The sequence below is a fragment of the Sceloporus occidentalis genome, unplaced genomic scaffold, assembly GCF_023333645.1.
Source record: "Sceloporus occidentalis isolate IW3139 unplaced genomic scaffold, rSceOcc1.0.p SCAF_8, whole genome shotgun sequence".
In the NCBI taxonomy this organism is placed as follows: Eukaryota; Metazoa; Chordata; class Lepidosauria; order Squamata; family Phrynosomatidae; genus Sceloporus; species Sceloporus occidentalis.
The window spans coordinates 607,647-633,581 of record NW_028316988.1 but is presented as its reverse complement, the minus strand read 5'-3'; the positions used below and the strand labels follow the sequence as shown (position 1 = coordinate 633,581).

Here is a 25,935-nt window from a genome sequence, read left to right as displayed (position 1 = left end):
GTTCAAGGTGGTCATTTCTGAACTCCAATTATAGGTTTCAATGCAAAACAGGAGGATTCAAGGAGAGGCTCAGCCGCGTCTCCTGCAGACTGAATGGGGACAGAGGCTTTTTGTTTCTCAACGAGTGTTAAATCAGGTCACTTACACACTTGTCTGTGCAAGCGTCCAACTTCTTTGCCTCTGTTAAAGTCATTATAATCTGTGTCGAGTTTCTGCATTTCATTTCCCCCTGATCTCACTGTTTAGTTTACTCCAGCCCCAAGACAACTATGCATACAGAGATATATATATTTGCCAAGGACAACACACCAAGCATCCGATCAAGTGGACGGGATCCACTAAAACCTATGCTACAATCAAATTGATTGTAATACAGCATGTATATATGCAACATTTCCCATTATCCCTCATTGCTAGCTGGGGATGACGGGAGATGCAGCCCCGCAGCACCCAACTCTGCTTTCTAAGTACTTGCAAGACTATTTTGTTTGCTCCTGGAAACCTTCCTGTTTTTGAGGGAAGCTGCAGAATACAACAAACAGAGCCAAACATTGTGTAAAGTGGGTATTACTGTATTATTATTATTATTATTATTATTATTGTACTACAACTCCCAGAATCCTCCAGTTGTCATGCCGACAGTGGTTTTGGACTTTTGTTGTTGTGTGCCTTCGAGTCCTTTCCCACTTATGGCAACCCTAAGGCAAATCTAACATGGGGTTTTCTTGGCAAGATTTACTCAGAGGAGGTTTGCCATTGCTTTTCCCTTGAGACTGAGAGAGCATGACTTGCCCAAAGTAAATTCTGTGCAAATGAGGACGAAATCCTTTGTCTTTGTGTGTGTGTATCTCTCTGTGTGTGTTGTGTATTGGGGGGCTCATCCTGGCTGGTGCTGGGTACCAAATGCCCACCCCAAAACTGGACATTGCCCTCTCCATACTCCTCCTTTCTGCAACCTTTCCTTGCCTCTCCAAAGTGACCACACTGGGAAAGGGTTGCAAGTCCCATTCTCCTTTCCTCTGCTACCCTTGCACCCTCCACTTGTCCCTTGGCATCTGTCAGGCATGGCAGCATATTGGAAAGGGGGAAGGGGAAAGGACAGCCCTTCGAGGCAAGGGCTTCTGCTGTCCTTTGCCAGGCTCAGGTTACCAGAAACGGCACATGCCTGCAACTGGACCATCATTTCGGAGAAGAACATCCGGTCCATAAGGACTGTGCGCATGGCATGGATCAGGAGCACTCCAATCCTGTCCAAAATTAGAAGGAACTGAGGGATGGGATTGCTCCGTTCTGGGGTCCAAAGTCCAGAAGCCATGGCTATGTCTTGCCACTCTGTCCCATGCCATTTCTTTCCCTCTTTTAAAAACTTTCTTTATTGCCACACATATTATAAGAGAATAGCAGTTGGCTTGAAGGCACATAACAACTGCCAGGCTTTCATGTGCTGCAATGCGCATCCGAAGATGCACTATCATCACATTTATTTATTAACAGACTTCCATGTCCAGAGCTCAGAGGACTCACTCTTTTGGACTACAACTCCCAGAATCCCCCAGGGAGAAACTGTTCCAAGGTCTGCTTTCATCCAACTACAAAAGACATAAGGACATTTTCTCTCTCGCTAAAACCGAAACCTCCCAACACTTTTGCCTCTCGACATCTCTGCCTCCCGCTTTCCATCCAGAAACGCTTCTCCAGGCGTTCCAGATGTGGCCCACGCCGCAGATTTTGGATAAGGCTGTCATTATCCTCGGTTGCAAAAGGAAGAAGGGCACAGCGTTAAGTCATGCCAACTTGGCAGGGCTGCGACCCAGCCATTTCCAAAAGGGGTGAAGAAGAGGAACGAGAAAATCGACAACTAGAAGTGAAGCATGAACTTAGCTGGACCCTTTTGCAGCAGCTCCTGAACCTTGGTCCTCCAGATGTTTTGGATTGCAGCTCCCCAAATCCCAGGTTGTTGGGGCTTCTTGGGAGCCGCAGCCCAAAACCAAAAGGGAGACCAAAGTTTGGGAACCACTGTTTTAGGGGAAACACCTTCCCTCTTTGCACAAAACAGCACTCAGCTCCAAAATGAAAATGGGTCACTTAAGTGACCACCAATTTGGCCACGGAAACATGGGTGATCTTGGGCAAGCCACACTCTCTCAGCCTCAGAGGATGGATGTGGCAAACCCCTTCGGAAGAAACTTGCCAAGAAAAACCCATGACGCTTCACCATAAGTTGGAAACAACTCGAAGGCACACAACAACAACAACAACAACAACAGCAACATTTTGGGCTGCATCCATAAACGCCTTTATCCTCTTTTCTGGGTGGCTTTCTTTCTCTCTCAGTCCTGTTGCATAAGATGCGCAGCTAATGCGCCCCAGCTGAGTCTCCTTTTGAACAAATAATACTATATTATCATGATTATTTTAGCTCCGCTGGGACTGAAAATTGGCTGATTTCCCTCCGCTTTCCTTTACGCAACATGCAGAACTGCTGATCTTCTTACAAGGATCTGTCTTGTCTCTAGCTGGAATCTCATCCTACATGGAGAACATGGCAAAAGTCCTTTGGGCCACCCTTGTGGAAATTTGGCATCCCCCCAAAATACCCAAATACAGCGGGATTCAAAGCAAGGAAGGAAGAGCCCAGTTTGTACAAAGTGGTGGCTTTTTCATCTTTCTGCTTGCAAGCTGGCATGTGTTTCCAGGGAAAAGCCACAGAGCGGAAGGATGCTGGGACAAGGGCATTTGCAGCCAACGCCCAGCGGCTGTGTGCAAACCATGCACAAAGGGCATCCGCCAAATTGGCCATGGCAAATCTCCCTTGGGCACACAGCTGCCACTTCGCAGGTAGGAGAAACCTAGACCAAAAAAAGAGGTTGACCAAGAACGCTGTGACGCTCCGAGGATGGAAGGGTTTAGGAGCAAAGATGGCACAGAAAGGTATTCCACTCTGAAGATGGACCAAGGATGTTGTGTCACCCTGGAGATGGACCAGTTTAGGAGCAAAGATGGCAAAGAAAGGTGTTCCACTCCGAAGATGGACCAAGGATGTTGTGTCACCCTGGAGATGGACCAGTTTAGGGGACAAGATGGCAAAGGACATTGTGCCACTCTGAAGATGGAAGAGTTTTGGAGCAAAGATGACCAAGAAGGTTCTGCCACTCTGAAGGTAGACCAGTTTCGGAGCAAAGATAGGAAAGCACACTGTGCTACTCTAAAGATGGCATATTTTAGGATCTCTAATAATAGCACAGTTACTTGGGGCAGCTTCCAGAATCTCTCAGTCAGTACCACAGTAATGCCATTTGTTTCAGGGAAGTGGCTGCTCCGACAATCCCTCAACCGGTCGCACAGCTACTTGGGAGAAACCACAACTCTCAGAAAAGGTCAAAAAGGAGGAAAAGTGATAATGTCCCCAGTTTTTTGCCTGGATCTGACCTGAAACCCCACCTTGGACCATCTTTGTCTAAACTTCCCTTTCCAGAGAGAAGGATGGAAGAAAAGAAGGACCTTCACCATCCTCCGGTGGCATGCCCAAACCTTGCAAAAGCTGTTTTTGCTGCTGTGGTTGCTACTTTTGTGTCTTTTAGCTATTCCACCAGCCACTTTTTTGGGGGGAGGGCTGTCATTTCCCAATCAGAAAATGAACTTTCCCAAACTCAAAGTCCACCCAAGAGACCGGAGCAAGGCATAAATCCCCTCCTCCAACAAAAATGCAGGTGGGACCCACAAATGCACACTACACACACACACACTATTAATAGTGTTGTTCCTGGTGTGTGTTTCCTGCAAGCCAAGGCCGGGTGACGTCAGGGGGATGTGAAGGTGTTTCCTGACTAGATTTCCACAACCGTCCCCCTTTAAATAATAATAATATTAATAATAATAATAATTGCACAACAGGGAGGACCGGCTTCAACAAAGAGAGCCAAGATGGAGCCGTAGGACCAGGCCGGCCGTGCCCTTCTTTGGCTCCAGGCCGCCCTCCCGAGTGTGGCAAGGCACGATAGCCATCTCCAGGCTTTATCGGGCAATGCCAACCCAACCGTGTCCTTTTTTTCCTCCCTTTCTCCTTTCCCATTCTCTCTCTTTTTCTCATTCCTGGGCAGAAAGCCAGAGCTTGGAGGTTCGGCCAAGAGCAGACGGCACATAACTTGGCACCCAGATGCCAAGGCGCGGGAAGTGGGCACTGTGCCCACTGACCTCAGTCACAACAAGCCCCGAATCAGACTATCCACCGGGGATGGCAAAAGAGAGAAAAGGCATCTCTCAGGGGTGCCCACTTGGCCAGGGAAGGATGGGGAATAGAGTTAATTGGGTGCCGCCACATGGGCACACAGCTGGCAATGGAAATAATGGGGATGAAAGCAAGCTGGGTTTGATCTGCCCTCTGCCAGGGTCAAGGAATGGCTTGCTCTCTCCATAAATATGTGCCAAAAGGACAACATAAAGCACTGCAGAAATAATATCTCAAATCCACAAAAGCTCTCTCCATAACTAAGTGCCAAAAGGACCCAGTGAAGCATTGCAGAATAATATCCCAAATCCACAAAAGAGACACTGGTTTGCTCTCTCCATAACTAAGTGCCAAAAGGACACAATAAAGCATGGCACAATAACACCCAGAATCCACCTTTAACCTGCCGACCAAAATGCACAAAATCCATGGTGCAAATACATTGTGTCTTTTGGCAGACCGATTAAAGTAATCTTGAAACCAAGACTGAGATGGTCATACTTTGGGCACATCATGAGGCCGTGGGCGCTCTGCTCATGCTCAGAGGCTCGGTGCCCAGGGCCTTCCATGCAACCGGCAGCTTCACCTCCTTTCCCCTGAAGCCTTCCGGCTCAGAATAGTTTTATACAGCCGTGGTTATTCTCTCCTCGGGCTTCGGCCCAAAGCTGGGTGCATTCCTCTCTGGAGCAACAAGGCCGGATTTATCCTTTGCGGCACACTCAAAAATAGCACCCAGAAAGGGATTGGGGATGGAAGAGACAGAGAGCATAGAGAAACACACACATTATCAGCAAAGTGCACATTATCGGGGTGGAGCACCTTGGCCTCCGAGGGCCATGCGCCTTCCGACCATGACCCCACTGTCTGATGGGTTCCCAAGTTTTCTATGTGGGAGTCTTCTCCCTTCTCAGGCCAAAAGGTTGAAAGGGTTCCCCTTCATCTGGGTTGTTGTTGTTGTTGTGTGCCTTCAAGTCGGTTCCAACATGTGACCCACACTAAATCAAACCTATCATGGAGTCTTCTTGGCAAGGTCTTTTCAGAGGAGTTTTTCTTTCTTCCCTTCCTCCCTTCCCCTCTCTCCTATCTTTCGACCCTTTCTTTCCTCCTTTCCTCTCTCCTTTCTTTCCACCCTCTTTCCTTCCATACTTTTCTTCCCTTCCTTTCCCTTCCTCTTTTCTTTCTTTCTTTCTTTCTTTCTTTCTTTCTTTTTTTCTTCCCTCCCTCCTTTCTTTCCACCTTCTTCCTTCCCTTTTGCTTCCCACCCTTTTCTTCCCTCACTCTCTTATCTTATCTTTCTACCCTTTCTTTCCTCCCTTCCTCTCTCCTATATTTCCACCCTTTCTTTCCTCCCATTCTGTTTCCTTTCTTTCTACCCTTCCTTTCTTCCCTTCCTCTCTCTCCTCCTTTTCTTTCCTTAGAGGCTGAGAAACTGTGACCTGCCCCAGGTGGTTTCCATGGCTGGGCAGGGATTCGAACCCTGGTCTCCCAGATCCCTAGCCCAATGCTCACACCACCAAACACGCATGCGCTTTACACACCATAGGACTCAGTTTCAGAGACCCACATTTGAAGCCACAGGCCTTGAGAAATCTGCCACCAAAAGCTTGGTTTCCCAGGGAACTAGAAATCCCAGCCCGGCTGGTTCCAGGGGTCTGCCGCTGGCCCCCTTTGGCTTATCAGACATTCCTGGCTTTGCCCTTTGCCCCTTTCCTCCTGGGCAGCTTGGGAAGAAAGAAAGAAACCTGGCGGAGACGGTGGAACGAAGGAAGGGCGCTTATCCCTTTGGTTCTGCAGCCCAGGAACAGGTGTGCCAAGAGGGCAGAAGGCCCTGCACAACCACTCACTGTTTACACACACAGATACACAAGAGGGCATGCAGACAACACACACAAAGAAGGCCTTAAGGAGGAGGAAGAATGCATTGCACCAAGCCTTGCGCCTTCGAAGCGTTTCCGAATGCAAACCTATCATGAGGTTTTCTTGCAAGGTTTGTTCATAAGGGGTTGCCATTGCTTTCCCCTGAGGCTGAGAGAGTGTGACTTTGCCTATGGTCACCCAGTGGGTTTCCTAAGGAAACAACAGAGTTTGGAAATGTTTTGTCATTCCTTGCCTACAAGCCGACCCCAGTTTATGATGGCGGGATTTCCGTAACTTCCAGAATGGGAAAAGTCCCCCCATTTTTGCCAGAAGTCCTCAGCTGGCAAAACCAAGGGGCTGCTCCCTTAGAGCTTAAGAAAGTTCCTTTTTCTCCCCTGTGTCTCCAGTTCCCAGTAGAGGTCTTCAAGGTGGTCTCATTCCAAGGAAGAGAAATTTGGGGCTGGAGAGAGGATGGGAGAGGATCCAAGCAACCTCCCTGAACTTTGGAAAAGTTGCTCTCCTTGTCTCTCCAAACTCCTAGTTGCAAACTCACAGCCTGGAGTAGGAATTTCTCCTCCTCCTCCTCCTCCTCCTCCTCCTCCTTCTGCCCTTCTCCCAAATTCCTGGACTTGGTGGCTTGCAGGTCTATAGGGGCAACAAGTCAGGACAGGTTGGGGGTGGCCTCTGGAAGGAACCGGAAGGAACCAGCCGGTCTGGAAGAATTGGGGGGAAGGGGGAGGACGCAGACCCTGCTCAGCCATACTAGCCATTCCTTCACAGATGATCCAGGAGGATGCAAAGTCCGATCCAGTGGGATGCAAAGTCCAATCTGGGAGGATGCAAACTTCAGTCTAGGACAACACAAACTCGAATCTGGGAGGATCCAAAGTCCAGCCTAAGAGGGTGCAAACTCCAGTTCAGGAGGATGCAAGGTCTGGTCCAGGAGGATGTCTCCACCGTCCTCCCTGCAGCCTTGCACCCACTGCTCAGACACCCCTCCAAAGATGGGGGTGACCCAAGGGGTCAAGTTGCCCCCCCCCCCCGCAAAACACAGGCCTCCAAAGTGAGCTGCTTTTCCAAGAGACTTTGGGGCAGTTATGGGTTTCCTTGCAGTCCGACCTACCTCACAAGGTTGTTGTGGGGATAAAAGTGAGCCATGGTCCCTTCCATTGGCCACCCGCAACCTGTCCTGACTTTGAGGGCTATAGATCATGGTCTGGAAGCCATGAAGCCCTACGAGGAGAGAGACTTAGGGGGCTGGGGATGTTTAGCCTGGAGAAGAGATGGTGAAGAGGTGCCATGACAGCCCTGTTTAAGTATCTGAAGGGATTTCGGGATGCAGAAACCCCATTCACCCTCCTTTCCCATGCTTTTTCATCATCCCCATCATCCTCTGACTCCTTTTGAGAGGAATAGAGACCCCCTTCCCGGCCCCCATTCTGGACCAGTATGGACCTACTGGTGGTCACTGGTGGCCCCTTTGCTGCCCAGGAGGATCCCTATGTGCCCCAGAGGAACCCAGGCAGCCCCCCCAAAATGAGTGGGTTTAGGGTGGGCCTCTTCTTCTTCCTCCCCCTCCACCTCCTCTCCCCCGAAAAGCCTCCCAGAGAGACACAAAGGGGCTCCTTGTTGCAAAGGCCCAAAGGCCCAGGGAACGGAGGGCGAAGGCCAAGAGACAGGGACCCAGGACTGCCACACCCAGAAGGCTGGTGGCTGGGGATGAAGGGAAGGGGGGGTCTGGGAGGTCTTTTCCAGCCCAAAGACCAGCTGTAGGACTTGGAGGGAGGGAGAGAGAGTTGAGTTTGAATCCTGGGACTGCAACTCCCAGCAGGCTGGCTGAGGGGATGCTGGACCTGTTGCATGAAAAAAAGAAGGGTGGGGGAACTAGTTTCCCCATAAGAAAACTCTTTCTGCCAAAGGGCCCTTCCAGGCTTGGATACAGGAGACACTTTTGTTTCCTCTTGGACCATCGATCCCCCCCCCAAACCATGCTGGGGATGCTGGGCCCTGGAGTCCCCCAAAGAGCACTCCCTGAATGAAGGGCCTCCTGCCTTTATTTTAGGCTCTCTCTTTTTATGGGGCTTTCTTCTCTCCCTCCAAGAAGGAGCCTCTCGGTTTAAATTTAGACCCGGACTAAGAGGCACCGAAGAAGGGAGGGAAGGAGGAAGGGATGGAGGAAGGGATGGAAGGAAGGATGGAGGGATGGAGGAAAGGAGGGAGGGATGGAAGGGTGGAAATGAGGAAAGAGGAAGGGATGGAAGGAAGGAAGGAGGAATAGGAGGAGGGATGGAAGAAGAGCTTGAAGGGGGATGGAAGGAAGGAAAGAAGGAGTGAAGGAAGGAGGGATAGATGGAGGGAAAGCAGGCAGGCAGGTTGAAGTTGAGGTGGTGGAGGCGTCCTTCCTTGGCCCAGAGGGGGGCGATGGGGGGACCCCCAAATCCTATCCCCCCTTTTCCCCATCATCCTCTCAAAGAAGGGGACCCCGTCCTCCCCGTCGGGGCTCCCCAAGAAGACCGTCCTCTGCACCCAAGAAGGCATGCCTTTCCAGGGCTGGGACTGCAGCTCCCAGAATCCCCCGTTTTCCCCAAAGAGACTCACGTCGAGGAAGAAGAAGGGAAAGAAGCAGAGGAGGAAGAGGAGGAGGGGGCGCCTGCTGCTGCTGCTGCTGCTGCTCCTGGGGGGTCCCATCGGAGGAAGAGGAGCTCCTTTCTTTCTTTCTTTCTTTCTTTCTTTCTTTCTTTTTCTTTCCTTCTTTCTTTCTGCTTCCCCTTCGGTGGAAGGGTTGCCCTCCGCAATCTCAGCCGCTCCCCGAAGAAGAAGAAGGAGGAGGAGGAGGAGGAGGAGGAGGAGGAGGAGGAAAGGAGGCAAGGCAAAGGCAAGGCAAGGCAGGCAAGAGGGAGGGGAAAACCCGGACTGGATCCCAGCAGGGAAGGGAGGGCAGGGGAGGGCAGAGGGGGGGTCCCCAGGAGGAGGAGGAGCTGGGCTTTCCAGCCTCACCTCACCTTCCCTCTCTAGCCTCCCCCCTTCGCCTCCTTCCCCTCCTTCCCCTCCTTCCTTCCTTCCTTCCTTCCTCTCGCTCCTTCTTTTCTCTCCTTCCTTCCCTCCCTTTCCACCCTTTTCATTCTTTCTCTTTTCCTTCTTCTCTTCTCTTCATACCCCTTCCTTCCTTCCTTTTTCTCTTTCTTTCTTTCTTTCTTTCCTTCCTTCCTTCCTCCCCTCCTCTCTCTCTCCTTCCCTCTCTCCTTCCTTCCCTCCCTCCTCTCTTACCTTTCTTACCTTCCTTTCCTCCTTACCCTTCCTTTGGTTTCCTCCCCTCATTTCGACTTCTCTTCCTTCCTAGTTTCCCTTTCTCCCTTTGTCTACATTATTATCTTGCCTTTTTCCCTTATTCCTTCCTTCTTTCCTTCCTCCCTGACCTCCTTTGCTCCTTCCTTCCTTCCTTCCTTCCTTCCTTCCTTCCTTCCCTTTTTTCTCTTGTAACAAGTCCCTTTCTCTTTGTATCCCTTTTTGCAACAAGTGTCTTTTTGTTTGTATTTCCTAACGGAGAGTAAAATCAAACAGAGAAAGATACATACAGTATACACACTTTGCCCTTTCTGGAAAGCTGGGGCTGGCTCACTGCAGCACCCATCGTCCACCCAGAAAAGTCTGAGAAGCCTCTTCCTTTTGGGACTACAGCTCCCAGCATCAGCAAAGTCTGAGAAACCCATTCTTCTTGTGACTACAGCTCCCAGCATTGACAAAGTGTGAGAAACCCTTTCCTTTTGGGACTACAGCTCCCATCATCCACAAAGTCTGAGAAACCCTTTCCAGATCTCTGAGCGATAAACAACAACAACAGCAGCACTTATGCATTTGGGAATGCCCCCTCATTTTGTGAGACTCCAGCTCCCTGGTCCTCCCTTCCCAAGGGGATTCTGGGACCTGTAGTCACCCCAAGCAGCTTTTGCAAACAGCAGCCAGCTACAAACTGTCTGCAAACCCCCAGCTCCTGCCTGAAGCTGCAAAAGTCCCTTTCTTCTGCTCTTCTTCTTGCCACTCACTGCTCCCTTTTTCTGCAGCCAAGGAACATACTCCGAAAGGGAGAGGTTTGGGTGGGAGCATGCCTTTGGTATCTAATACACACAGAGAGATGCAAACACCACACACACACAACACACACTCCAGGATGCATGCACTGGGAATGAGCAAATGCAAAGAGAGGGAAAAGCCTTCCTCCCAGAACCAAAAACATCAACTATTCACCATCCAGAAAAATATTATATTTGAACTCAGAGTCCAAGTCCAATACACAAACCATACTCACTCCCTAAAAAAAACATTTAGGTAGATCCAGCGAAAGGGAAACATTTATGGACGTAACTGGTCTTTACTTTGTTTGTTGTGGGTTGTCTGCTTGGTCACACTGGGAAGGGGATGCTGGGCTAGGTGGTCCTTTTTGCTCCATTTCAGCATCAATGGCTGCCTTCCATTGCCTTCTATGGAAAAATTGCAAGTGGCTCAATGCTGACCTCTTGTGGCAAAGCAGGCGAATAGCAGGACCTTTTCCTGTAGGTAAGAGAGCCAGAAATAGTTTAACATTATATACTTAGGGATCTGAGGATGTTTATATATATGAGAGAGTGTGTTCCACAGTTTAACAGCCCTTACTGTCAGGAAGTTCCTCCTAATATTTAATTGCAATCTCTTTCCCTGCAGTTTGCATCCATTGCTCCATTGTCTCCTATTCTCTGGAGCAGCAGAAAACAAGCTTGCTCCCTCCTCAATGTGATATATATAAAGATATAAACAGGGCTAGTATAAACCTCATGACCTTCTCTTCTCCAGGCTAAACATCCTCAGATCCCTAAGTCTGTCTTTATAGGGGTCTATGGTTTCCAGGCCTTCCACCATTTTGGCCGCCCTCCTCTGGACACTGGTCCGTCTTGTCAAGGTCTTGCATTGTGGTGACCACAACTGGACACAACATTCCAGGTGAAGTTTGTCCAAAGCAGAATAGAGTATTTTCCCCCTTGATCTAAACACTAGACTCAGCCTTTTTTCATCTGTCACTTTACCTAGTTTGGACCAAAACCCAGAGCAGACACAGAGGCACTCAATGTAATGGGGAGGCACTCAGTGTGAGAAAGATATCTATGGACCCAAACCCATGGGTTTTTTTCCCATCCTTTATTGGGGTCATCCACTAATTTGGGGCATAACTCCGCCATCTGCATGGAAACCAACAGCCCACTCCTCTTGCAGACCTTGTCTTGGGTTCAAATCCTGCCTGGCCCCAAAGGCAGGTGAGGTGACGTCTAGGTGCTTTTCTCCCCTTCTAATCTGGATTTCTTCCCTTCCGGCAGCTCCAGGTGCCCCTGGCATAAACTTCCCAGCCTGGCATCTGGTTAATGATTCCTTACCCCCTTCTTGCAAATACCTTGGCACCTGTTGCAAGTCCCAGACAGACTGGGCACGGCTGGGTGGTCATGCTGGGGCTACTGGTTTGGAGGAAACAGATTAGGAATTGCAGGAAGGCTGCCGTTCTTTGGCCTTGGAGGCAAACCCAGAGTTTGCAAGACCCAGATTTGGAGCCTGTCGGTTTTAATCCTTATCTCACTTTGCATGGGGAGGAAAAAGTCACGAACTGAACCGCCTTTCTTCTCTTTTCTCAGCCAGAAACACTGCAGAGCATCGTCGCACATGATGCCCATGAAAGGCCATGAAAGCAGGGACTGGCCAAAAAGCCTCTGGATTCTTCCTTTCTGGGAGCAGAGGAGCCCCAAGCAAAGCCGGCCAAAAAAAGGAGAGTGGAGAAAAGTAACTTTTCCTCGGTGGAAGCAGGAGGCAGAGGCAATACTACACTTTGCATGGAAGAAAAAAGTAGCTTCCCTCTCTCACACATGTGCAAGCATGAGTAAGTTGAATGCAAAAGCGTGAATCGAACACACCGAACCTGTGACCTTTTCACATAGGAAAATGAGAAACCGCCCTGATGTCGGGTCAAAAGATCTAGGCCAATATTGTCAGCTCTGATCAATCAATCAATTGATCAATCGATCGATCAGTATAGGGACCCAAAGACCAGTGATCCAGGTGGGGTGAACATTTCCTATTTCTATCTGCGAAAGAAGCTGGAATAGGCATGAATTAGGGGCCTTTCCTTTATAAACCCAAGCCATGCAAAGTCACACTCTCTCAGCCTCAGAGGGAAGGCAATGGGCAAAACCCCTCTGAACAAATCATGCCAAGAAAACACTGCAATAGATGTGGTGATTGCTGCACACACACACTATATATATATATATATATATATATGAGAAGAAGAAAGCATGAACTCTCTTGGTGATGAAGCAAGGGCTGTGCTGCCCACTGAGCGCATATTCTCCTCCGCCAGTTTCTTTATCGGTCGTTCTGGACATGCTCAGAGACTTCCAGGGAAGAGCGATAACAAAAACAGACTGTTTGGACCCAAGGCTGGAGTGAGTCCTTGGCGCAGGCAGCGGTGGCCATTTATCATTCTGTTTGGGGACGCCAAGGTGGCGCAGATTGTTATAAAAGGCCCCCATTTGCTGGCTCTCGCTCTCACATCTGTGGCACCATGTGGAGCCTCTTCCTCCCGCTCTTGTTGGCAGCCGAGGGTAAATAGGAATAAGAAGATGTGGCTTTTCCAGTTGCTTCCTATGAAATAGGGCCTACAGTGCCGGGGTCCCTTGGCGGTTTCCCACCCAAGGGCTATCCAGGGCTGACCCTGCTGAGCTTCCAAGATCAGACGGGATTGGGTGCCTTTTGTGTGTTTCGGTGCCTTCAAGTCACCTAACGTTTCCTTAATGGTCTGCCATGCAAGTCCTATCCAGGGCTGACCCTGCTGAGCATCCAAGACTGTGTGTTTATGTGTCTTTTGTGTGTTTCTAAGATTGTGTGTTTACGTGCGTTTTGTGTGCTTAGGTGCCTTCAAATCGCCTAATGTTTCCTTAATGGTCTGTTGTCCAAGCCCTATCCAGGGCTGACCCTGCTGAGCGTTCAAGATTGTGTCTTTAGGTGCCTCCAAGTACTACAGACCTTGTTATTCCTTATTGGTCTCCCACCCAAGTCCTAGCCAGGACTGACCCTGCTGAGCTTCCCAGACTTGTGTGTTTATGCGCCTTTTGTGTGTTTCGAAGACTGTGTATTTATGCGCCTTCAAGTCCACCATGGGCCCTGGTATATCTTAATGGACTCCCACCCAAGCCCTAGCCAGGGCTGACCCTGCTTAGGACCCCCCTCCTCAATTGATGCTGGGAGATGTAGTCTTTCCCAGGCTCAGCAATCTGTAACCAGTTTAATTTCTCTCTGCTGAGTTGGAAATAAGTCTCCCTTGAGCCAATGAGGGTCTCAGGTGGGCTCACAATGCAATGGGTGCCGGAAATATGTGACGCTAATATGTCTCCTTTTCTTTGCCCAGCTCTTGCCTGCGGGGTCCCCATCTATTCCCCTTTGGGGAGAGTGGTCAACGGCGTGGATGCTGTGCCTTACAGTTGGCCATGGCAAGTAAGTGCGGCTGTAGAGGGGGCAACAGTGGACCCAATGGGGGTCTGGCTTTGTTTTGGGATCCTTTGGTGTGTGGTTGCGTCTTCCCTTTCCTCCATCGTCTTCCCGTCCAGCTCTTTCCTTGCTTTATCTAATTTAAAATCTCAAACATTGGCATTGATTTTGCATCAATGCTTTTGCCCAAAGATGGATAGTGCAACAGTCCTTTAGGGCTGCATCTGCACTGCAGAAATAATGCAGTTTGGCACCTTAATGACATGGGAATATTGGATTTGCAGTATGGGGAGATATCTGGCCTTCTCTGTTGGAGAGCTTTAGTGCCGCAACAAACTACAAACCTCATAATTCAATAGCACTGAGCCCTGGCAGCAAAAGTGGTGCCAAACTGCATTAATTCTGCAGTGCAGATTCAATGGCATTGGACCCATACTATTAGATTTAATGGACTGGCATATTTCCCCATAATGTCCCCAAATCTGGTACTGGTCCCTGGACTTCCCAAATCACATAAATGCATCAAGAGGAAGGAATTATTTGGGGGGGGGGGAGGAGTATTGCAAGCTCTGATTCAGGAGTCATCTATGGTTAGATCAATGGCATTTCTGTCCCTGTTTCTTTCCACAGATATCCCTGCAATATGAGAGCAATGGAGAGTTTTATCACACTTGCGGAGGAAGCCTCATCGCCCCCGGATGGGTCATGACCGCCGGACATTGCATCTCGTACGTCCAGTTTGTCTCTAGAGATGATGGGTCCAAGTATTTGGGGGGGGGGCAGAATTGGGCCAGCACTTTGGATGGCACCCTGACAGTTCGGACTAAAAACCAAAGCAGTTCCAGAGTGGGAAGAAACCAGATGTGGATCCTAAGGGTTTCCATCCAGATATCGCAGCTTGGGGAAATTATTCCAAAGTGCATGGAGGTTTGGGGGGTTTATGGGGAAATAGGTTATTACTGTGTGCCTTCAAGTTGTTTCCAACTTACGGTGGCCCTATTATTGGCTAGACTGGTTCGGACTGGGTTTGCCATGACCTCCCTCTGAGGCTGAGAGAGTGTGACTTGCAGTCACCCAATGGGTTTCCAAGGCTGAGTGGGGATTCAAACTATGGTCTTCCAGAGTCTGAGACTCGAAGCATTGCAACCTCTCTGGCAACTGTAGTTTCTGAAAAGTCCCATTAAGGGTAGCCATACGTTTGAACATGGCTTGAAGGTGCACACAACAACAACAACAACAACAACAACAACAACAACAACAACGGATCCATTCTCCATCCATGACTGCCCTCTGCTGGACTCCAGCCCTCCCTGCAGCAAGGCTTAAGATGCATATTTAGTGTGTTCTGTGCATTCAAGACATTTCCAAGTTATGATGACCCTAAGGCTGACCTCTCATGGGGTTTTCTTGGCAAGAATGCTCTGGAGACTGGGGTTCAAGTCCCAGCTTGGCTATGAAACCCATTGGGTGATTTTGGTCAAGTCACACCCTCTCAGCCTCAAGGGAAGGCAACAGCAAACCTCCTCTGGACAAACCATGCCAAGAAAACCCCATAATAGGTCCGCCTTAGGCTTGACATGAATCAGAAATGACTTGAAGGCACCCAACAATAATGAGAAGAGGAGAGGAAGCAGTGGAATATGGCCCTTCCCAGGCAAAAGCAATCTGCTGCTTCCTCTTGTTTATCTCTTCGTCTCCATGAATCCCTTTTACTGCCTTGGACAGACTGTAATGTTGCTTGGTCTCGGTTTTTACCTGTTAACTGTTGGAAAGTGTGAGATTCTGGGGTTCTGGTTAGTTTTCCTGGAGGTCCAGTGCCCTTGGATTTGGACAGATATGGTGGGTACTTTCTATGCGCCAACTGGAAAATGCCTCCAACTGGCTAAGGGATGCCATGGTGCTTTTCCCTTCCAGCCGTTCCCGGCGCTACAAAGTGGTCCTGGGCGAATACGACCGGAGCAAGGAGGAAGGTTCGGAGCAGCACATCCTGGTCAACTCCGATGACATCCATGTCCATCCTGGCTGGAACAACAATTGCGTGTCTTGTGGGTACGTCCAGACGCAAAGGAGAGGACTGGGGAAAGCCAATTTTGCACGAACGGTCCCAAATAACCTACTTTCTCCTCTGCTTTGAAAATGCCCAAGTTTCTCTTTCTTCCTCCAAGCTTCCTCCATTAGTCCTCACCTTCCTTCAATTGCATTCAAAGGGCAAATGTAGTTTGCACTCTGTTAACTCCCACCTCTCCCACCAAATGCTGCATTAATTGAATGCAAACCACTTTGGCACATTTAAACTCCATTTGCAACAAAGGAGGAGCAGTTTCAAAAGGCTGCGGGGGAAGAGTTACCTTTTTGGACCTCGACACCCAAAATGTCCAGGTGAAGAGTCTTTTCTTGGGTCCGGGGCACTGACTGGCCATCCTTCTTCTCTTTCAGGGATGATGTGGCCCTGATCAAACTGCCCCACATTGCGGAGTTGAACGACAAAGTGCAAGTGGGGTGCCTTCCACCCCGAGGAGAAGTGCTCCCCAATGGCACCCCATGTTACGTCACCGGATGGGGCCGACTCTATAGTAGGTGACCCCAAAACCCTCCAGGAACCAGGCGAAGGGCTGGTGCTGGGACAGGGATATAGGTTTCATTCCTGGTAGCCCCAGTTTCCCTTTTGTTGCAGCTAGACAAACGTTAGACAAAGGACCAGGGCTTAGGAAAAGTTGGGGGTGAGAAAGGGAAACTGCAGCTCCCATAATCCACCAGATTCTGGAAACTGTAGTGCAAACAAGACACTTGTCCAAGCTTTGAATGCAGCCATAGGACTGAAAGGGCTATCTGGTCCATCCCAGTGTCAGTGGTCCGTATCCAGAAACCGGATCATTAGGTCCCTCTGTTTGCAGCCGGTGGTCCTCTGCCCTCCATCCTCCAGCAAGCCTTACTCCCAGTTGTGGACCATGAGCATTGCACCCAACCCGACTGGTGGGGGACCACCGTCAAGGAGAGCATGGTTTGTGCTGGTGGAGACATCCGCGCTGGATGCAATGTGAGTAACATGCGGATGGAAGGCGGGAGGGAAGAAGATGCGTCTGGGCAAATTTAGAACCCATCTGCAATGCACCTCCATGTGCCATGCTACAGTCTGCTTCTGCAAACTTGAACCATCTGCATTGGAGAAGTATGCTCACCCACTTCTCTAGGGAAACTGAGGCATGCATTAAGACGCCAATAGCATTCTGGCTGAAGATGAAGCCAAGACCCAACATCACCGTTTCCATCTGTGGTTTCCAAACTTTGGTTCCTCACCTCTTTTAGATTTCAGCCCCAAGAATTCCTGATTGTTGGCCAAGTCGGCTGAGGCTTCGGAGGGTTGAAGTCCAAAAGACCAGGACCACCAAATTTTAGGAATCATTGGGTCTACATTTTGCAACGGCACAAATCTGTGGCCATGGTGCATAAGCACAGCAAAACCCTCTTAGTGAATTGCCAAGAGTGTGCCGATGTGCATTGGGCACGTCTGGGGCACATTAGACCCGTTTGAGGCGCCTCCCCAAAGGAACTGAGCCGTTCCCAGAAGGCATCTGGCTCCATCCTCCACTCCCTTCCCCTTTTATGTCATGTTTTCTTAGATTGTAAGCCTGAGGGCAGGGAACTGTCTAATTAAAAGATTGTATGTACAGTGCTGTGTAAATTTACAGCGCTATATAAATAAAGCTTAATAATAATAATAATAATAATAATATATACATTGGGCACTCCTGTTGTATGCCGGTACTTCCTAGCCAGAGTCCGGATGAGCATCGGTGCCCATTGTGCATCAAGCCATGGCACATCAGTTACTCTACCATTGTGCAATGGAAGTCCATAAACCCATGGCACATCAGTTACTCCACTGTTGTGCAATGGAAGTCCATAAACCCATGGCACATCAGTTACTCCACCGGTGTTCAATGGATAACCTTTCACTGTGCGGTTTTGGAAGCATTTTCCAAAAGGGTGCTATTTAATTTCAGGGTGACTCCGGGGGACCCCTGAATTGCCAGGCCGCCGATGGAAAGTGGTACGTCCATGGCATTGCCAGTTTTGTCTCGAGTCGCGGGTGCGACACCTTGAAGAAGCCCACCGTCTTCACCCGGGTCTCAGCATTCAATGCCTGGATCGAGGAGGTATGTATTGCCCTTCTCCTCTTGCCCTGCTTCAGGGGACCCCAATGGCACCCCAAAACCCATAGCAGAGAGTCAGAGAAAGGAATGCAACTTGGAAAGGGTTAGGGTCAAAACTTAATTGGCTAACCATTAATTCATTAATCAATTTGATTGCATTTCCAGTAGGAAGAGAATTGTCATTGTTACTGTTATTGTTCATAATTATGACTTATTGGTTATGGTGGGCAGGTGGGTTTTTGGGGATATTGTATTTTATTGTATTTGAATGTTTTAATGTTGTTAGCCGCCTCGATTTTAGCATGCCTCAGGGCTATGGAATCCTGGGATTTCTAGTTTGGGGGGGAGAGAAAACCAAGGGGGAAGGCAGTATAAAACTGGGACTGTGACTTTGCTTTTTCCATTGCAGACCATTGCCAGCCATTCCTGACTGATTCGTCACCCATGAATGCCATGCAAAAGCAACCCAGCCCTCAACCTCACTCTTTAAGAAGAATGATAATAAAAATAAAAATATAAGTTGTGGCTTCAACATGCTTTTTCTTCTTCTTTTGTACTGGTTCTTTAGAATCATAGAGTTGGAAGAGACCCCAAGAAGGGCCCTAATCCAGTCCAACCCCTTTATTCTGCCATGCAGGAACTCTCCATCAAAGCATCCCCATTGACAGATGGCCATCCAGCCTCTGTTTAAAGGCCTCCAAAGAAGGCGACTCCGCCACAATATATCCCACTATTGAACAACTCTTACTATCAGGAGGTTCTTCCTCATGTTTAGGCGGAACCTCTATTCCTGCAGTTTGCACCCATTGCTCCATTGGGTCCTTTTCTCTGGAGCAGCAGGGAAAAAGCTTGCTCCCTCCTCAATATGACACTCCTCCAAATACTTAAACAGGGCTAGTGTATCCCTCGTAACCTTCCTCATAAGACATGATTTCCATCTGGACTCACTCCATTTTGTCCGCATCCTTTCTGAATTGTAGTGTCCAGAACTGGACACAACATTATTCCAGGTGACCACTGGCCAAAGCAAAACAGTGACACTACGACTTCCCTTGATCTGGACACTATACTTCTATTGATGCAGCCTAAAAGCTCCCCTCCATTAAGTAGCCAAGCGGTCTTATATATAGGGTTAAACCAAGTGCGTTTTGTTATGTGCCAATCCTGGATTAATTCCTTAAATCTTGCTTGGATTTATACCTTTGCTTTCTCCTCAAAATGGGGTTCAAAGAAGTTTTAGCACACAAAGGGAAGACACAATTTAAACACAAGATCCAACACCCCCTAAAAAAAAAAAATACCACGCACCAACCAGACACAAATATAAACACACAAATGACAATATTAATATAATTTAAAAATGCATAGCAGATCTGTGATGCACAACAGAACAATATTACAACACAAAAGCCATTGGGAAAACTCACCGATGCAAAGGGCAGCGTCCAGCCACTAAAGACCTGCAGACACTCCATTGCCAAAAGCTAAAGCACAACCTGCAAGGCTTTCACAGGTGGGAATAAAGTTGTGTGTGTGTGTCCAGGCAACACAAGAGTGTGGTCAAGATGGCAAATATCACGAACGACAAAGAAAAAACAGGTCAAGAAAGGCTGCAAGTTGGCTCTTGGCCTTAGACTGGGAAAGACAAACTCCATTTGCAGCAATTGAAATCAGCTGAAGGCAAAGGCAATGGAAGAGGAGAAAGGAATTGGGAGGCTTCCAAAGGTCATAAAGAAGACTGGAAACCATTAATACATTTCTTGCAACAACAACAAAAAGAGGCAAAAAGATATTATTGTCTAATATCTCTTAGTTTTATTAAGTGTGTTAATTGGTCCATTCTGCCTGCGGCCTGATCTAACGTTCCTGGAACTTGGAGACACCTTTTTGCACCAAGGTTAATAGTTAATAGCAAATGAGACCCAAAATGTTGCTTTTGGGGGACTACGATTCCAAGGGCTGGCTGCAGGATTTTGGAAGTTGTAGTTGTCGTTTTTGTGAAGACAGTCGTGACTGGAGGGTACTCCGTGTCAGGAAAGTGCAGCAAGGCGAAACGTTCGCTCCAAAGTACAATAACTCCCCCAATCCACAAAACAGCGATACCCTTTTAACTTTTAAGGCCAACCAAAATGCACAAAATACGTGTTGCAAGCTTTCGAAGCTCCACATACACACACATTCACAGGCCTATCTCCATAGCCCTATACACAAACCACTATGCCACGCTGGCTCACATTTCGGTGCATGCCCCACATTGTGCCCAGATACCACCCTGTTTTGCCCTCTTGTAGGATGTTTGTGTGCGCCATCGATCTCTTTCCATGAGCCTGGTCCTCTCATTACCTGGAGTGAACCGACGGCGCAACCTTGGCTGTCAAATGGTAGGAAAGTTCAACACCTGTGCCACAGGTGGATGGGCACCCAGGATGATAAAGCCAGGTATAAAAGACCCTGAAATGCCAGGAGGCTGCCATCCTGGGCAAGATGCTGAGACTCCTGGTCCCTGTTTTGTTGGTGGCTGGTGGTGAGAGACTCCTTCTCCCTTTCTTTTCCTCTCTTTCTCACACTTTTGCAGAGTCCACATGTCACAACAAGCCAGGTCATAGTTTGCCAAATCCTGGGTTGTTGTTGCATCTGATTGTTGTTAGTGCCAGATCGACCGTCCTGTTGCTAGTTACAAACCACTTTTGCTCTCTTCTTCCCCAGCCTTCGGGTGCGGGCAACCGGTCTACTCCCCCAATGCCAGGGTGGTCAATGGAGAGGATGCCATCCCTCACAGCTGGCCATGGCAGGTAAGGAACAAGCTCTCTCTCTCCCCTCCTTCCTTCCCTCCTTCTGATAGTTCTCTCCCTCTTCCTGCTTCTTGTCTCTTCCAGTCCCTCTCCTTCCTCCCTTTCTTCCTTCCTTATTTTCTTTCCCACACTCTCCCTCATTTTGTCCTTCTATCTCTCTCCCTCCCTCCCTCCCTTACTTTCTTTTCATCCCTCTCCTTCCTTCCTTCCTTCCTTCCTTCCTTCCTTCCTTCCTTCCTTCCTTTCTTCCTTCCTTCCGCCTTTATTTTCTTTTCAGCCCTCTCCTTCTGTCCTTCCTCCCTCCCTGCCTGCTGTACTTTCTTTTCCACCCTCTCTTTCCTTTCTTCCTTCAGTCTTCTGCCTTCCTTCCTCCTTTACTTTCTTTTCAGCCCTCTCCTTCCTTCCTTCCTTCCTTCCTTCCTTCCTTCCTTCCTTCCTTCCTGCCTTCTGTCCATCCTTCCTTTCTCCTTTACTTTCTTTTCAGCCCTCTCCTTCTGTCCTTCCTTCCTACCTCCCTCTCTCCCTTCCTGCTTTATTTTCTTTTCCACCCTCTCCTTCCTTCCTTCCTTCCTTCTGTCCGTCCTTCCTTTCTCCTTTACTTTCTTTTCAGCCCCTTCCTTCCTTCCTTCCTTCCTTCCTTCCTTCCTTCCTTCCTTCCACTCTGTTGTCTCACCCAGTCCTCCCTTCTTATTTTCTTTCTTTGCACACCAAGCTGGAGGCTCAGGGGTGTCATTAGGGGGAAGGGGGTGGTACAGTCTCTACCAGGAGACACCTCAGAGAGGGATGTACATCCAATAGGGCCAGTCACGGATGCTGTGTAAACAAGAAGTAGCATGGCCTCCCACTTGTTCACCAGACCCTGGATGGGACCAATGGAGGCCATGGCACCAGTCCCCCACAAAGGTCTGTCCAGTCAGTGGGCAGTCCACCCCCTTGAGGTTCTGTCCTGGGAGCCATAGGGAGTGACCCCACAGGGCGAAAGGGGACCCCTGGCCCAACCAGCCAAAGATCATGCTAGGTCTCCTCCTCGCTGTGCCCTCTAACCCCCCACTTTCTCTTTTGCAGATCTCCCTCCAGTACGAAAAAGACGGGGAATACCGCCACACTTGTGGGGGGTCCCTCATTGCCCCCGACTGGGTCATGACAGCCGCCCATTGCATCTCGTAAGCCCCTCAGTGCCAAAAAAGGGCACTTTTGTGTTTGTGTGTATGTGATACTGGAGACCATGCTTTTGCACAACAGTCGTGGGTAATGCCCACTTCTCCCAGAATGTGGAAAGATGGGTTCTTTGGGACTCTATATCCCACCATCCCCCAGAACCAGACTGTCCTATTTAAACAGGCCTTAAACAGGTGGCAATGAGCGTGCTGCTTTTTTGTATGTGCTTCATGTTTTTCCGGTCTTAAAAGCAGTGATCGCCTGTTTTGTGCATTTTAAAAAATCATTTCTACCAGATATTGTTTTAGCAATGGCTGTTTTAACTTGTAAAACCCTGCTTTGGTTCCCATTTTGGGGGAAAGGTGTAATATCAATTGGATAAATACAGTAAATGCATCTTGGTGTGGATGCCAAAGTGTGCATGTGGAACAGCCAAGGCAACAGTTTGTGGGTTTCTGAGTGACACTGGAACTCCATGCCTCGGTATTCGTCCTAATTTAGGCATAACTTAGTTTGGGGTTTTCGTTCCAGCAAATCCCGCAAATACAAAGTCGTCCTGGGTGAATACGACATGAACCAGGAGGACGGATCCGAGCAACACATCCCTGTGGACTCAAAAGACATCTTTGTGCATCCAAAGTGGTTCTCCATCTGCGCAGCTTGTGGGTAAGACATCGGGATTTGGGGGGTTCCAAGAAAGCATCTTCCTCCTTCATGTCGGTGTTTGCAAAACATGCAATGGTGATGTCTCTTTTGCAAATCTCCCAGGAATGACATTGCCCTGATGAAGTTGTCTCGCAGCGCGGAGCTGAGCGATAAGGTGCAGCTGGCTTGCCTTCCTCCTGCGGGAGAAATCCTTCCCAATGACTATCCCTGTTACATCAGCGGATGGGGACGGCTGTATAGTATGTTGAATTACTATTATTATTATTATTATTATTATTGGCTCATATTTTGACTTCACAACCAGTGTTAAAGAGGGCTGAATCCTGGACTGATGGGTATCTTCAGGACTTATTCTCTGCAAAATTGACATGTCGTCGTTTTGAGCAGGAAATGCCATTTTTCAGCACAGAAAATGGCATTTCCACATAGTAGGCTTTGCACAGAATACATCTCAAATTGCAAAGAGCTTCTCACCAACCTGTACATAGTCCTTTTGAAAACATTCAAGTTCAGAACTTAAGCTCTTTGGGTAAATCTCTTCAGAGGGAGCCATTTCTCAGCCTGGTCCTCCTTTTCCTCTGACTAATGCCTTCCTTCCTTTTGCAGCCAATGGGCCCCTTCCAGATAAACTGCAGCAAGCGGTGCTCCCGGTTGTGGACAACCCCCATTGCAACCAACCCGACTGGTGGGGAGGCGTCATCCGGCAAAACATGATCTGCGCCGGTGGAGACATCCGAGCCGGATGCAACGTAAGTCGGAAACATCCCGTTTTCAGATGTAGGAGCAATGTGTGCACAGCCAGATGCGGTGCGCCCAGCTACAGGAATGCACCCAGATGCTGTGCATCTAGTTACAGGAATGCAGCCAGATGCTTTTCATCTGGTTATAGGAATACAGCCCGATGTTGTGCATCTAGTTACAAGAATGCAGCTAGATGCTGTGCGCTCAGCTACAGGAGCACAGCCAGATGCTTTTCTCCCATCCTTTGCATATCAGATATAGATAGTGCCTTTAAAGTTTGGACTATAACCCAGAGCAGATACTGTCCCAACTTTCTCCTTTTCAGGGCTTTCCTTTTACCTTGTGTATGTCTCACTTTCAGGGTGACTCCGGGGGACCCCTCAACTGCCAGGCCACGGACGGGAGATGGTACGTCCATGGGATCGCCAGCTTTGTCTCTGCGTTGGGGTGCAATGCCTTGAAGAAGCCCACCGTCTTCACCCGGGTCTCCGATTTCGACGCCTGGATTCACGACGTGAGTTTTCCTTATGGCCAAATCATTGGGTTTTGGCATTGGGACACCGCCTAAGGGTCATCCATCCCAATCTCCTTGGGACTCCGAAGGGTCATCCATCCCCATCTCCTTGGGACTCCGAAGGGTCATCCATCCCCATCTCCTTGGGACTCCGAAGGGTCATCCATCCCCATCTCCTTGGGACTCCGAAGGGTCATCCATCCCCATCTCCTTGGGACTCCGAAGGGTCATCCATCCCCATCTCCTTGGGACTCCGAAGGGCCATCCATCCCCATCTCCTTGGGACTCCGAAGGGTCATCCATCCCCATCTCCTTGGGACTCCGAAGGGTCATCCATCCCCATCTCCTTGGGACTCCGAAGGGCCATCCATCCCAATCTCCTTGGGACTCCGAAGGGTCATCCATCCCCATCTCCTTGGGACTCCGAAGGGTCATCCATCCCCATCTCCTTGGGACTCCGAAGGGTCATCCATCCCCATCTCCTTGGGACTCCGAAGGGTCATCCATCCCCATCTCCTTGGGACTCCGAAGGGCCATCCATCCCCATCTCCTTGGGACTCCGAAGGGTCATCCATCCCCATCTCCTTGGGACTCCGAAGGGTCATCCATCCCCATCTCCTTGGGACTCCGAAGGGCCATCCATCCCAATCTCCTTGGGACTCCGAAGGGTCATCCATCCCCATCTCCTTGGGACTCCGAAGGGTCATCCATCCCCATCTCCTTGGGACTCCGAAGGGTCATCCATCCCCATCTCCTTGGGACTCCGAAGGGTCATCCATCCCCATCTCCTTGGGACTCCGAAGGGTCATCCATCCCCATCTCCTTGGGACTCCGAAGGGTCATCTAGCTCAACCTCCTTCCCCTGCAAGCTGAATAACACGGTTGTTCCCGAACTAGATATGTTGTATTCTTTAAAAAAGGCCCTGAGGACCAGATTTCGTAACTAAAATCTTATTCTATTTTCTGCTCCCTTTTCTTTCAGACCATCGCTAAAAATTCGTGATGACTGGGATGCCTTTGGGAGGACTTTCCCCGTTCTAGAATAAAATTGCCAAGAGAGAAAGAAAGAGATTTATTGGAGTTTTTGTTTTTAACAATAATTCTGGTTTCACCTGAATGCAGTTAAACCAGGCATCCATCTCTCTGGGGCAACAAAGCTGCTCCGGATTCTAGTCCAAACGACATGCCAACTTATCGATTGGCCTTGATATTTCCCCTGTTTGCCCTTGAAAAGGAAAGGGACAAGATCTGGGGCTTTTCAATGAGTCTGGATGTGCATTGTCTGAGCACAGCTGGCTTTTAGCATCATTTTCCCTGGGCAATATTGGCCTGGATGCCATCACAGCCAATGTCCAGCAGGTGGCAAAAGAGTGGATGCTTCCATAAAGACACACTGGGCTTTGACTGTCCTGTGATTCTTTTCCTAGAACATTTTTATGGCTTCCCAAAACAAGAGGCACGGGATCCAGTTTCCACCATAAATCTAATTTCCCAGATCCGGGAACTGTTCGTTTAACTCTTTTAACTGTGGGCACTTTGCACATGCTCAGCATGAAAAGAGGTTTTTGCACATGCCTGCAGCAGCATTAAAAAGACATTTTGCACATGCTCAGGGCAGCATTGAAAGGGCACTTTGCACATGCTCAGGGCAAGGTTAAGAGGGGAAATATCTCAACAAACCACAGATGTACCGGCCATTTTGTCTGGTGGATTCTGAGTGTTGTTGTCAAAAACGGCTCACTGTCCTGAACTCTGCTCTTTTTGCAAACCTTTGCTCCACTTTAACACAAACAAATAGACTTCTTAAAAAATGCCATGCCAAAAGAGGAAGAAGGCATTCACGAGGCATTTATGGCCTCCCTTCTCCTGTCCCTATGTTTGTCCTGAGTCATCCCTGACCTCCTGCTTTATTTCTTTATGGAGGGGCGATATTATTTTAAATTTGACCCACAGGTGTGTCCGCTGCGGGCGCTTAGCACGAACTGCCTTGTCCTCAGGAGGAGGTCAGCAGTTCGAGCTGCGTCTCCATCGGACAACCAAGAAATCCAGAATGAGATGTTGGACGGCATCCTCTGTCATGGTCAATGCTGCACACCTTTGCACATAATTAACTATGCTGCAGAGGGGCTAAGAAAACCCTATTAATGCATTGCAAAGGTGTGCATTGCAACATTCTTCCAAACAAAGACACACGGAGCAAAAATGTCCTGATGTGCATTGGCATCTCGATGCGCAATTGGACCGATGCATCTCAGTCCCAATGGGCATTGGTCCTGTTATGCATTGCAATGTACATTGGTCACTTTGTTGGTCACTCTGCAA

The 25,935-nt window shown here is 49.0% G+C and overlaps 3 protein-coding genes across 14 annotated transcripts in view; 2 read left to right on the top strand and 1 right to left on the bottom strand.

Annotated features, from left to right (window-relative positions):
* Window positions 1–8,921, bottom strand: part of HSPG2 (heparan sulfate proteoglycan 2) — an 86,998-nt gene extending 78,077 nt beyond the window's left edge. For all 12 annotated transcript variants that reach the window (XM_089537307.1, XM_089537309.1, XM_089537311.1 and 9 more), the window contains exon 1: window positions 8,684–8,921. In XM_089537307.1, the coding sequence (XP_089393433.1) occupies window positions 8,684–8,773 (90 nt within the window). In that variant the 5' untranslated portion in view covers window positions 8,774–8,921. The remainder of the gene's footprint in view (window positions 1–8,683) is intronic.
* A 3,744-nt stretch (window positions 8,922–12,665) lies between these two features.
* On the top strand, window positions 12,666–18,214 carry LOC149307600 (proproteinase E-like). The gene is made up of 8 exons (XM_089536787.1): window positions 12,666–12,705; window positions 13,509–13,594; window positions 14,219–14,316; window positions 15,503–15,637; window positions 16,025–16,161; window positions 16,483–16,625; window positions 17,593–17,745; window positions 18,152–18,214. Exons 1-8 carry the CDS (start codon window positions 12,666–12,668, stop codon window positions 18,170–18,172), a joined length of 813 nt encoding a protein of 270 aa, XP_089392913.1. The 3' UTR covers window positions 18,173–18,214.
* Window positions 18,215–20,226: 2,012 nt separating this feature from the next.
* On the top strand, window positions 20,227–24,667 carry LOC149307599 (proproteinase E-like). The gene is made up of 8 exons (XM_089536894.1): window positions 20,227–20,266; window positions 20,449–20,534; window positions 21,600–21,697; window positions 22,224–22,358; window positions 22,461–22,597; window positions 22,965–23,107; window positions 23,461–23,613; window positions 24,596–24,667. The coding sequence occupies exons 1-8, from the start codon at window positions 20,227–20,229 to the stop codon at window positions 24,614–24,616; spliced, it is 813 nt and encodes a 270-aa protein (XP_089393020.1). The 3' UTR covers window positions 24,617–24,667.
* The last annotated feature ends 1,268 nt before the right edge of the window (window positions 24,668–25,935 follow it).